Raw genomic sequence first — 13492 nt, forward strand, 5'->3', positions numbered from 1 at the left:
GCCCTCAGAGGCCGCAGGATTTAATAATGTGAGTCTAATAAGTGCCTGTTTAACCGGTCACAGGCTAAAAGCCTCATTTGACCCTGGGTGACTCCCATACACTGACTTGTGTAACAGATGTCCAGAAATTAGCATCCAGCATTATGCAGTTTGCACCTCCACAAAGGCGTTTAAGCTATTTTCTGACATTACACAATGTTGCCATGTTTGCACGTGTCTTTATTTCACACATATGTAAGTGAAAAATGGGTCCATGTTAAGGTCCGGACACCCCGCCCCCTCGACTGTTATTATCCTCTGCTGGGATTCCCTTTAACCACGACAGCGTAATTTCCATATTCTGCACCCTCGAGTTGAATTATTATCCCTCCAGTCACTAGACGCACGAGCCTATCAACTCCTGCTCAGCACCCGTCACATGTTTTTATTCTATATAATATCAAAAACCAAGAACTTTTGTCGCAGAAATCATGTTACGAAACCCGGCATCCTTGGCTTTCACAACAGGGCGGAGAGCCATCCTCCCAGCCAATAGGGTGGCGCGCTGCTGCGCCACGTGATCTTTATTTATGTAATGTAATGGTGTTACACAGTAACCCACCTTTGTGGCTGTGGATACATCGAAACAGGGGTTTTGAAAGCCAAACAACGACTACTTAAAAGAAAAGAGTACTAATGGGAAAATATCCTGGCGTGGTTCCGTGTTGCGTTTATGGAGTTCAGAGCGGCGCGTTGAATTGGGAGCGGAGTTTTTGTTTTATTCCGCGTGCGTTAGACGTTAGGAGTCCCAAACCGAAGACGAAGTTAGGGTTAGAAATGGACAGTGTCAATGGATACATCGTATCTGCAAAGGGAATTTGTGAGGTGAGGATAATAGCTCAAATTTAGCCTAGTTAGACAGAAACGGATGTGATCAAATTGACTGTATCGCTATAGCTGTCAGTGTGTTATGTCAATGGTCCATGCAGTACTATTACACAGACGAGCCTCTCCGTCCGCATCGCTTTGACTGGAAAAAAGCAACACTTTACCCGGTGGGACTTTCTTCTTTTTTTTTTTTTTTTTCTTTTTCCACCGGTGACATAACCCATCCACCATGGATCTGCTGGAGTGTCCGCTCTGCCTCTTCCTGATGTGCGAGCCGGTGACCATGTCGTGCGGCCACACGTTTTGCCGGAGATGCGCGGAGGGCTACCTCCCCTCCAAATGCCCGTCGTGCAAAGAGAAGTTAAAAGAACGAGAGGTGAAAAGCATGAGGAACAACGTCTTGCTCATCAGCGTCGTGGAGAAGTGCTGCCCCGGCGAGACGAAGACGATGTGCCATTTGCAGGAGAAGCTCAAAGCCAACGAGTTCACGGAAGCTTTACGCATCGCAAGCGAGGGGCTCCACTTAGGTAAGGGGACACGTTCAGCGGCAACACTGCAGACAGCGGTCGCATCGCAGACGTTTGTTTGCGGGGGGGGGGGGGGGCAATTAGGGACGAACAGTTACCTAAGGGCACACTTTCATAAAGGGGGGCAGACAGTATGGTGGCCCACTTTTACGCACTGCTCAACAGTTTTGGCTGTTGCCCCAGTGATGGTAACTGGATGGTGTGTCCCGATCTGCTCTCTAGAACGCAGTCATAGTGTGCGCAGCAGCGAGATGCAGGAGGTGAATTGACAAGAAAAATTAACTTAAGTGTCTCAAAGCGCGCAGATCCGGACGACATGGGATCCACTATATCCCCTGTCTGAGGCTATCGATGACCTGCATGTATAACTGGGTCAGTGAACGGTCTCCAGTGTTTCTCTGTGTGTGCGCACTGTAGTGTTTCAGCAGGAGATACTTAGCCTGCATTAGTCTGGTCCAACATTTCCTTTGTGTGAGTCACACACACACACACACACACACACACACACACACAGGCTAAGATGCAGTGACAGCAGCCACAGCAGCTGCCAGAGTCAGCTTTCTGGACACCTCTGCTGTCAAATTAGGGTCGTAAATGGAGGGAATGGTTACGAGGAAGTGGTGTAATATGTTCACGGGTTTCATAGAAACACCAAACAGATCTTCTCTAATATCTTGTGCCGTCACTGATCCTCTTGCACTGCATGTGCAACTGACCTTATTTTCTCCATGCGGCAGTGAGGAGGTTAAGAGGGACAACTTGTGCCCTAGATGAGAGTTTATCTGGTCAGTTAGGTGTCCCGGGGATCGTGGTGAGTGTTTTCTGTTGAGTTACCTGCACGTCTCTGCCGTCTCTGCCAGCCCAATCAAACACTGCTGCTTCCCTTGCTCCAGCCCTCTTTTGTCCTTGTGTAACAATCAGTTTTCCCACTTGCCATGGAAGGTTTTGGGGGTTTGTTGTCTCATAATGTGGGCATTGTTAAGCACCGGCTGTAATTCAGGCCTTCCAACAAACGTGGCTTGACCTGAGCAACAGCTTTATGCAACAGTGACTCTCTGACGCCTGCGACATGTTGGTGTCGCAGGTGTATTTGAGTATTTAGTGTATGCCACACATAAACAGTTGGACACACCCATTTGTGAATGATACATAAACTCACCATTAACGCAACGTTGTTTTAGGCTTGTGTACATGTTAATTACACTGTTCTAGAAAGCTTAAAAATTGTACTTCACAAATTGTATAATGGACGTGGCTAAGAAAGAGCATTGAATGCGGATCAGTAACGCTGTGCAGTGTTTGGATTTCACGTCATGTTTCAAAGCAAGCAGAACCACAGTATGCAGGCTGCTGCGTGCCTGTCATTACATGTTGAATGATTGTATATGTAGAAAGGCGTGTAAATAGATTTGAAGCAATAAAACCACAGCTCTGCAAGTGATATCTCCTCCCTTTCTCTTTTTCTTCCTCCCTCTCTCTCTCCTACCTTCTATTTTGTGTGTGTGTGTGTGTGTGTCCTTAGTCCCCAATGATCAAAGTTTGATGCTGCACAGAGCCGAAGCTAACTGGGGCCTGATGCGCTTCTCCGACGCTCTGACAGACCTCGACTACCTCTGCTGCCTTCGTCCCGACTGGACCGAGGTGAGAGACACAAACCAATAGTGCCGTATGTAAAGCTGCCCTTACACTTCAGTTCGCCCCTGTGGTGCTGTCGGTTGGTTTTGTAACATGCACGTAAACAGCACACACCTCGTCTCAGTGTGCAAAGCTGAGGCCTTTTTAGAGGCATTTTCTCCGCTTGTATTGCCGTTATGTCATTTGCAAAGTTATGCAACCAGCTACTTATTTCATAATGTCATTTAGCCAGTGGGTGGCGCCGTGCAAATGCAAAAACACCCCACTGGATAAAATCATTTCTATTGTTTCATATTGTTTCCCCTAGAGACGTGTTGTATTACTTCCAAATGTCACACCACATTTCACTATTCAAAAGTAGGAAAAGAAATACGATCAGCGTTACATCATGCCACGACGCAATTCAGGTAATTCAGATTGATGACATTGCGTAGAAGTGTTGCGTTCTCTGCAGCGCGGCGCTTTGGAAGCATCATTCATCCATACAGGCAGCGCTGTGCTGTGCTGACGTCCTCTGTTTGTGCAGGGCTTCTTTCGTAAAGGGAGTGTGCTGCTGGAAATGGGTCAGCAGACGGACGCCCTCGTCCAGTTCCACCGTTGCCTAAAACTTCAAGCTGACTTCGTCCCCGCAAAGAGCCAGATCGAGAAGGTTTGTTTGAGGGTGGCGTTTTGTATAGATTGATACAATTCCACGTTTTTTTGTTGTTTGTTGTTGACGAGACCGATAAGGAACAAGTTTACTCGGGAGACTTTGGCCTTTTAGAGTGAAAGCTGCAGTATAAACCGATGAGCTCACAGCATTGCTGTCAGACCTGCACACATCATGTGCTCATCTGTGAGTCGATCGATTCACTCACTTCCATAAACGATGAGTCTGTGCTGATTAGAATAGATGGAATTCACATTATGGTTCATGTGTTTAGAAGCCAAAGATTTTTCATAGGTTTTTTGTTGTTGCTTTGCTTAAAAAAAAACCCATACATTTTCAGTTTAATTTGAATTTTTCTGGAGTTTTGGTCGTGTGAATTTATTCTTCCTATGTATATTTAATTATTATTGTAATTTTCCATTATTATTGTTATTATTAGTTGTACTAGTAGGGCTGGTTGTAATCGTAGTATTGATTCTAATTAACTTTAAAAATGTTTAACTTCCACAGTCATTTCAATTTAATATATCTTTCATTTTATAAATTAGTTTCAATGCATTTTACATGCAAAGTCTGTCCAATATTTACATCCACGTTGAACTTAAATTGTATTCCAAAATGGCCAACAATGTCTTTTTATCATTTGATTTTAGTTTGCAGCACCGGGTGAAAACAAACACCTTCATCACATTACCTTTCATGTGACTCATTTGTATCTCGCTATGAATTCAAATGGCAGATTCTGGAGGTGGAGGGCATGGCAGTGCCGGACGAGGTGTCCTGCCTCTTGCAAGTGGTGTCCGAGTACTTGGAAGGGCCCTGCCCCATCACCAGCCTCGGCGGCTCTCAGGGGCCGACTCACCCTGAGGGCCTCATACATCCACGCGAGGATGACGGCGAGGGAAAAGAGGGGAGAGAGGCCCACCAGGTGAGCCCTCACGTGCACTCTAGTGTCTGGTTCGAGCCGTTAGCTGCTTAAATTCAACAGTAAACCCTAACTGACAAACCATGTGCGTCTCTCTGGCTCCACGATGAAGCACGACACGGGTACCGAGTGCTGCCTCAGCCTCTGCCAAGCTGTTTCCTTCCTCCCGGCTGCGGAAGAGGACGAGGAGATGACGATGAGGAGGGACGACGGGCATGGCAGGGGTACGCAGACACGCATTAGTTATAAATTGTCCTCATCGTGAATCATCGTCACTACAAACAGCTTTACCACGACACCAGATGGTTTGAAATTGCATAATAATGACTAGTTCTTCCTCAGCGGGACAAAAATCACGCTTAAATGTCTCTTTTCTTTCCCTTTCTTAGGTGAAAGCGGAGAGAAAACTCTGGGAGTTCTCACCGTGTCAGACTTTGAGTGCCCTCTCTGCATTAGGTGAGTGTCCCGGAGCATTGGCTCTAATCAATAATGCATTGCTGTCTGTACCTTGTCTGCTCTGGTGTCATATCAGGTTGAGCCTCTCCTCCTCCTCCTCCTCTCTGGCTGGTTTAGCGTGCTTACAGTATACACACGCAAACACTCACCAGACGTACGGCCGCTGTGCAAATAGCACGAATGTCCTTACTCGAGCTGCGCCGCGTTGACGTACATCTCTGTCTGTCGTCTGAAGGTTGTTTTTTGAGCCAGTCACTACTCCCTGTGGTCACACCTTCTGTAAGAACTGCATAGAGAGGAGTCTGGACCACAACCTCCGCTGTCCACTCTGCAAACAGCCACTACAAGAGGTAACCACCCACAGACACTTTCATACGCCTATTTTTAACTTCATGGGTTGCCAGATCCTGTTTTTAGCAACATGAATATTTTCTACTAATCGTACTTGATTTTTCATATAACTCATCTGCTTAATTCACATAAAGGTACAGGCCGAGAGAACTTCCTGGTTCCTCATTCCTATGTTTTTTTTTTCCTTGTGACAAACGATCACACCTATAATAAACAGTTCTGTCGTAACAACTGTGTTTATACATTTATCTGCTGGCATACACAGCTGAGACCACGTTCACATGAAATACTCAATTCATAAATCTATACTTTGTCTCCAGAAATGCATTTCAGAACTACAAATTTGAATGCTTGTTTTATTTTTCTTTGTTGCAATACAGTGACTTGTTTTCATATATAATGTATACTTTCTTATAATTAGGATACAAAAAAAGGTAACTATTCTGTTCAGCGAGGTAGCCGTCAAACAATAAGAATAATTCATCAAGATTATTCTATTTGTCGAGAGGAAAAGACTCTTGTCTTTATTTGCATATTTGGTATTGAGGTCATCCAAAAGTAACAGAAAGGTATCAAGTAATGTAACTTTTCTAACAGGTAATTGTATCAGAATACATTTCTAAAGTAACCCTCCCAGCCCTGCTCATAAGCATCATAATGTTGCTATTATGGCTGATTGATTTCACTTTTCTCTTCCCAGTACTTCAAAAACAGGAAGTACAACCCCACACTTCTGCTTCAGGACATCATGACCCGCCTTTTTCCCTCCCCGTTGGCTGAGAGGAAACAGGTCCACGACGCCGAGATGGCTGAACTGTCCAAGTACGCACCCACCTCACGCGATCTACACTCTAGCAACTTACATCGCACCTTATCCTCACAGTTCTGTCCCTTATTTATTTGTATTTATTGTCTCCTCCTTTTGTAGTCTCACTACGGACATCCCTATATTTGTTTGCACGGTGGCGTACCCTGGAGTGCCGTGCCCCCTGCACATCTTTGAGCCTCGATATCGGCTGATGATGCGCCGCTGCATGGAGACGGGCACCAAAAAGTTTGGCATGTGCTGCTATGAGCATGGCAAGGGGTATGCAATTTACTTTTTTGGGGTTTGAACTCTCCATAGCAAGCTATTTAATTGAGAATTGTGGATTTGGGTTGATACTAATGTCCGAATGTTAGCCGCATCAAAATATAGGCAGTTTTGAACCAAGCGAGGTAAAAGGCCCTGTACATTCACACAGGTGCGGCCAGACTGTCGGGGCATGGAGAGACCGTGTTTGACATTTACCTAAATGTGAGGCTTCGCAGCAGGCTAGGTGGAACCTGACGGGATCGTCGGCGCGGCTAGCACAAGCAGACAGCACATTGGGCAAAGTCATATCAGTCAGAAGTGACCCCGAGTGGGTGGCAAATAGCAGCATGGTCACCAATCTGGTGTGAGAGCTGCTGGATATTTTCATCCTCCACCAGATACGTGTTCCTCGTTCCCCTGTACAGAATGGTGCATCAAATATCAGGCACGATTACTGATGAAGATCCGTGTTTACATGCACCAAATATTCAAATTGTTACCCTCATTTTGAAAAAGACAATATTCCTAATGAGCGGTCTACATTGCTAAAGAAAATGAATCTTCCGCTAATATTCCCGTTTACATGCAGCCGTGCACATTCCAATTAACGGAAGAATTACCACAAGCCCCAATTACTTCATCACTGGGACCAGTGAATCCCACGTCAACACCATTCTCGCCTGCGTTTGACGGGTCGATGCCCTAACAAGTCGTTTTATTAAGTCAATTAAGCCACGATGGAAAAGTGGTATGGCAGGTACCACTTGAGTCATTTTGCTTTCCTCAGAAATGTGGGCTTTTCTTGAGGGCATGCAAACTACCGACTAGTTGGTTTGCGTTCAACTCACAGAGCCAGTCGTCAACAGGAACGAGGCCATGCGTAGTAAAGTGACGTAAAGAAAACTCTGAGAAGCATATTCCAAATGCGCTGTATACATGTCCAAAGAATGCTCCTAAAACCCGAATAAACTGTATTAAAAATTATTTTTATATAAGACTTTTGCAAATATTAGACAAAATGTATATACTCATTCTTTCATACAGTAGTTGTCCCTAAAAAGGACACATAATATAAAATGTTTGAATACATTTTTGGCTCAAAATGATCCAGATTTAGTTTGACTAAGATGAATATTACATTTTTGTTTTGACTGAAAACAGCAAAAATCACATTAATAAATAAAAAGGTGCTACGGATTGAAGACTGTCATGTTTTTGCCTCAGCTTTGCAGACTATGGGTGCATGTTGGAAATCAACAGTCTGGAGCTGCTGGCCGACGGCCGGTCCTATGTGGACGCAGTGGGAGGCAACAGATTCAAAGTGGTCAAGAGGAGTCAGCGAGATGGCTACCACACCGCTGATGTAGAGTACCTGGAGGACCTCAAGGTCAGGATCGCCAACTACAGCGCCATTCAAAGAAGATGCACAAGGAAAATATCTCAACCCCTTCCATCTCTTCTCTCGTCCAGGTTGATGGTAGTGAGTTGGAGCTTTTGGAGCACCTCCATGACAGCGTGTACCAGCAGGCTCAGGACTGGTACCAGCGCCTCGGCAGCCGCATCCGCGAGCAGATCGACAGACAGTACGGCGCCATGCCCGACAAGGAGGAAAACATTCAGGTTGGGGTTTTTACTGTGACAACAAGTGTCTCTCACCGTATCCAGGAACCACTGAGCAAATATTTCCTCGGTTGTTTTTGTCACCACTGAAGTCATAATGTGTCCTTGCACATAGCAGCATTTAGTGGCCAATAAGCATGGACACTTGCTCCGAATCATACTAAACATGCCTACAAACCACTGCCTGTCATTATGTTCTTGTTGTTTTTCTTAAATTCAGTCGTATCCGTGCTCCGTTCAATAAGTAATTCTGCACAGAGAAAATAACTGCACTCAGAGCTCCATTACTGCACGGTGGAAACATTAACAACAGTCAAAATAGACGCTATGCTCAGTTCAATGGAAAACATTGGCTTAGTTGGAAGGTGAGAAAAGATGCAATGTAGAAATCCCAAACATTACAGTATGCATGAAAAGATGATGTGGAAAACGTCAGGTCACTCTTCATCTAGATGAATAGCTAAATAGCTTGATGAGCCCCAGCTGTCCTTTCTTGAATACGTTTGTTACGACACAGATCTGATCAGAGAAGCATGTATATGTATATATGTATACGTGTGTGTGTGTATACACAGACGTACCAAAAGCTTAAAGCAACATTACAGTCGCTCAGCTGTAACATAATGTGTGTTTTGTAACCCTTGGCCCAGACTTCTTTACCATGGGAGTCGGGACTATCATCAAGGTCTTCATCTTATCTAACCTTCTGGATACCCAGTGCCTCCTTACATAAAGAATGCCAAATGTGAAGGACTGTTGATGCCATGCACTCACTACCAGCAACAAAAGCAACTAAGCGTGGCCGGCTTCATTGAAGTGTTGCTCAACCGCTTGTTGGCGTAGCTTTAAAAAAAACTGGCTTACGGCTGTTTTCTCTATGGAACGGAGCGGAGCGAAACAAAAACATACGATTGGCTGACGCACAGACTTCCATTGAACATTACTTGTAGCCTGTTGCTGTGTCGGTGACCATCCATTTCTTCACATCTAATACATTTTCTACCACAGTTGGGTAACAGTAATGTCAAGTGATTCGTACTAAAAGAAGGCTAATGGGCCGGTGTGGTACGTGATGCATTGTCCTGACCAACACGTTTCCATTCTAATCCTTTGTTTACCGTCCCTCTAGGCCTCGTCCAACGGTCCGGCCTGGTGCTGGTGGCTGCTGTCTGTCCTCCAGCTGGACCCCGCCTATCAAACCACTGTGCTGTCCCTGTCCTCGCTCAAAGACCGCCTGGGACACCTCCGCCTCGTCCTGGAGTACTTCTCTCAGAGCTAGACCCACCACAGCTGAGTGGTACTGTGACAACATCTTAGCCAATGAATGCATCCACACCGCAGAGCTTGGGGGTCGGGTCTCCTCTGAATCTCAACGTCACAGCCCAATGCCAAATCACCTGTTCTATCAATACACCCTTTTACAGTTTGTACAGCTTGAGGACGTACGTAAGCGTGCACACGCGGTTTGGCAACGAAAGCACAGTCGTTTTTATTTTATTTTTTTTAAAAACAGTCCAGTGGTAGTCAACATGTTGAATAGCTTGCAGCCACAGACGTCGGCAGTGTTGCGGTTTAACGAGTGACCGTGTTAGCTGGTGACTCTCGGCGTCTGTGGTTGCTCGCAGTGGCGGCAGCCGTTGAAAGCACGAAAGGAACGTGAAGGTGTCCCAGCGAAAGCCTTCCAATTGAAATTTGAAATATGTCAAATAACTTATTGCTATTGTTGAGTCTGCTATTGGAATATCGATTCTGACAACCAAAACATGCAACAACCAGACGTTTGGATGCTGGCAACAGTTTAAAGTCAATGTTTAAAGCTCGCTGACTCATCTGGATGGCTGGGGGCAAAACGCCTTTTCTGTTGCCAACGTGTGCACGCATGCCTTTGATGACGCCTGCTGTAAAAGGGTCTATCGCAGAAAGATGTACAGAGTTGGGTTTTTGCTGTTTGCATGTTATTTCTTACAAAGTTTTTTTTGTTTTGTTTCCAGCGAGGAATTGAAGGGTTCAGAGGTCTTTCTTAATACACGCTGGACTTGCTGCAACAGTAACAACTACAGGGTTGACCAAAGATGCTCATTATTTAGGTCAAAAGTGCAAAATTATTGTTTGTTGATCAGCTAAATCAGCTTCAAATGATGCTGCTGAAAATAGGCACTAGGTGTCACTGTTGTTATTATGAACAAGCAGCATCAGCCAAGCCAGTACAGTGTACTGCACCGTCATGTGTTGCCTCTTCAAATCTGACTCGCATTAACAGAGCGTAGTTTTTTTAGGACTATGCACACCACAGGATTTAACTACTTGTAATACTTGCATTTGATCTGCTACCATCTATTGGCCTTGGCAGCCATTGACGATGGCTTATTTTATACTATTGAATAAACGTAAATGATCCCTATTTAGTATTAAATATTGCAATAATAATTTATAGTTTCACATGGAATAGCAGCAACTTTTTTTTGTTTTAAATGAATGAAAGCTGCTGCTGTGACTGCTGGAGGTCTCTCTGGATGCCGTTTGTCATCATTAGTGAAACGACGACAAAGAGGAGACGCAGTCAGCTTTTGTTTTACACTATGAGCCTGGTGTGATGACGTACGGTGATGGACGCGTGTGTCGGCTGTAAATAACGAGTCGTGTTTCTTTCTCCGTTTAGCGTGTTATTGTGTTTTAAATTTCACACGGCACTGATGGCCGCTACCGTCGCGTCAGGCTCTCTCGACACACAGTGTTCGACATCTCTTGTGCGGAGATGGTTGTGACATAATTAAGCTAGGGTCAGACTGCGGCGCGTCTGTGTAGGTCGCATCACCTGCGTCGGGCCCCTGCTGCCCCTCGTAAACCACCAGTCATGGTGCCTTTGAGTGCCTGGGCCAACTCGCCAAGAGACCGGCAAGTTTTTTTTGCCATTGATTTGTGTTGATATAGTGCTACATTCCATGGAATGTCGAAGCTGCAATGTTACGTAGAGTTAATTTACTAACAAATACAGGCTTAACTGCGTGAAGCATAAAGGCTTTTTTTCTTTTTTTTTACTTTAATAAACGTGCCATTGATATTTCTATGTTGTGTGTTTTCAAGGAGTAGTAAGCTAAATAGTCACTGTGTTTGTCTACGTCACAGACTTCAACCCCTCATGCCTTCTCGTGTGGTGGACATTGAACTGCCATCTTTTCACGGCCAACACACCACTTCAAAGAAATAGTCCAGCAAACGCACTAATTGAAGCAGTCTGTGCGACGCAGAACAGCAGCCTTGCTCGTGTGACTTTGTAGATATCGTTTAGAATAAAAAGGGGTAATCTTGAGACTCGATACGCACAGAAAAATAGTCCCATTAAAGGGCGAACCAATGGATGGACTGATGGGATTCTGGGGCAGCATTGGTTTTACCATCTTTTTAATATTGGTTAATCAACCTCAGTTAATATATACTGATGTTTTTTGAAGCCATCCGTGATTGAAATTGGCGTTAAAGACTTTAACGTGCCAGTTATCACAGCACGTCTCCAAAGCTAGCATCGTTGATTTCCTTGAAAAACACACTCATCCTTAAAGAAAGGTCAGTTTCTTGGTGCTACATGACACGATTAAAGCTCACTCGCAGATAAAAAAAAGGGATTGAGATTCTTATAGAATTTTTGTGAAATGACCGTCCTTTGTGATAAACGCACGACTACGAGCCCACAGCCTGTTGGGCATCTTATCGGAGAAGAAAATATTTTTGCACAATGAAATCATTTTGTGCGTTTATTGCTGATCCCTCTTTTATCGAATCACGCATATTTCTGTGCGTCTCCTTCAGTACTTATAAATGTTGCATTGAATACAATGGTGATGTATGTGGTTTCACAGTCATTGGTCTCATATTCGTTTTACTTTGTTTCAAACTGAACTTAATCTCTGCGCCAATGTGCGATTTTACATCCTGATAAAATGCTAAACACATTTGCAAAATAAACGATTGTAGCCCACATGGTTTCCATCCAACTAATGTCTAATTTAATGTCTAATTTGCCTTATCTTTTGAAAACGAACGTGTCTCAGCTCGTTCTTGGCCACGATTGGCCCGTGAGAACCAGTCTTACACTAGAAAAGCACCATGGTGGCGTGATCTTGCCATGTGCCGCAGCTCGCAGGAAATGTTGGCCGGCGTGGTCAGACTGGTCCGTGGACAGGATGAACCAGAGAGACGCGCGTTGTTGTTCTCTACGCTCTGTGCTCGGATCACTAACACATTTAAAACACAGTGAAACTGAAGCAATTTCTGTCTGATTCATTTGTATTCAGTCCACCTCAAAGCCAAGGGCAGTAAATTATCTTGATCGTATTATTGTTTATTCGCTTGTCCCCTGGATGACTTTTTAAATGTTATTATAAATAAAGCTTTTCAAAACAAAATCCTGCGTCGTCTTCATTTAATGTGCCCGTTAAGTGTCTGAGTGATTTGAACCGTCATGCGAACCAATTCTTCGGTCATTAAGGGGAAATTACAAGCCAAATGGAAGTGGCGGGATCTTTTGCAATTCGCAGCATGACAAATTGGTAGAGAGAGGGAGGGTGGGGGGGTGGAAGGGGAAACGTGTCTCACATGCCGATAGTGAGACACGTCTGGCAATGAAACACTTATAATTACAGCAAGAACGGTGAAGTGCTGCAGCGGAGTGGAAGAAGCCTCGGGTTTACTCTTGTGGTTAGAAATTAAAATTAGCATTGATAGAATGGGTATTCCCAACGAATGTCCGATTGGATGATTATATTTAACTTGACTTTATTGTAAGAAATGTACCTATTTATGAATCATGCGGTTTGTTATGATCCCTTGTGTGCCGCATATCTGAAATATCTTTTCCTGATGTATAAAACAACTCAATTTCAAATCCCTCTGTGAATGCAAACTTGTAATAACTTTCATTATCATTTTTAAATATCTTCACTACAACACAATCAAAAGAAATGTGAACAGACCCATCCATAAGGGAAAACACCTCAATGCAAACACATGCTATGAACTAACTGTCCACAAGGGGGCAGTCTGTCACTGTGGAGGAAACAGTACAGCGTCACACAGATGGAATCCTACTGTAGAAACCTCATGAGAGTTGCATAAAGGCTCAACATGATCATGTTGGTGTCACCAATAGGGTCAATGGTGAGATTTTGGCTGGCAGGGAGAACCAATCGCACGAAACGAGCTGGGAAGGAAGTAGCTATTTCCCCATGCAGCTGAAAGGAACATCAATTAGTGAAAGTAAAAGAGGATGTGCGAGCCACAAACTGCACTCCTCTAAGCACGAGAAGAAGAAAACACACACACACACACACACGCACACACAGACACACACTAAAAAGCAACAGCGAAGCAGAAGTGAGGTACGTTTCCTG

General features: G+C 44.4%; 1 protein-coding gene across 1 annotated transcript; it reads left to right on the forward strand.

The window, feature by feature from the left end:
• The first annotated feature begins 489 nt into the window (after positions 1-489).
• lonrf4 (LON peptidase N-terminal domain and ring finger 4) lies at positions 490-12496 on the forward strand. The gene is made up of 12 exons (XM_079167381.1): positions 490-1394; positions 2917-3035; positions 3556-3678; positions 4418-4606; positions 4716-4827; positions 4993-5059; positions 5295-5409; positions 6111-6232; positions 6339-6497; positions 7710-7872; positions 7956-8105; positions 9235-12496. The coding sequence occupies exons 1-12, from the start codon at positions 1097-1099 to the stop codon at positions 9382-9384; spliced, it is 1767 nt and encodes a 588-aa protein (XP_079023507.1). The 5' UTR covers positions 490-1096; the 3' UTR covers positions 9385-12496.
• The last annotated feature ends 996 nt before the right edge of the window (positions 12497-13492 follow it).

This window comes from Pholis gunnellus (assembly GCF_910591455.1).
Source record: "Pholis gunnellus genome assembly, chromosome: 10".
In the NCBI taxonomy this organism is placed as follows: Eukaryota; Metazoa; Chordata; class Actinopteri; order Perciformes; family Pholidae; genus Pholis; species Pholis gunnellus.

Bases quoted from the DNA above. Each gene is read 5' to 3' on its own strand.
- lonrf4 (XM_079167381.1), top strand. From the start codon at position 1,097: ATGGATCTGCTGGAGTGTCCGCTCTGCCTCTTCCTGATGTGCGAGCCG. The intron at 1,395-2,916 runs GTAAGGGGACAC...GTGTGTCCTTAG, and splicing joins AAGCGAGGGGCTCCACTTAG to TCCCCAATGATCAAAGTTTG. The intron at 3,036-3,555 runs GTGAGAGACACA...CTGTTTGTGCAG, and splicing joins TTCGTCCCGACTGGACCGAG to GGCTTCTTTCGTAAAGGGAG.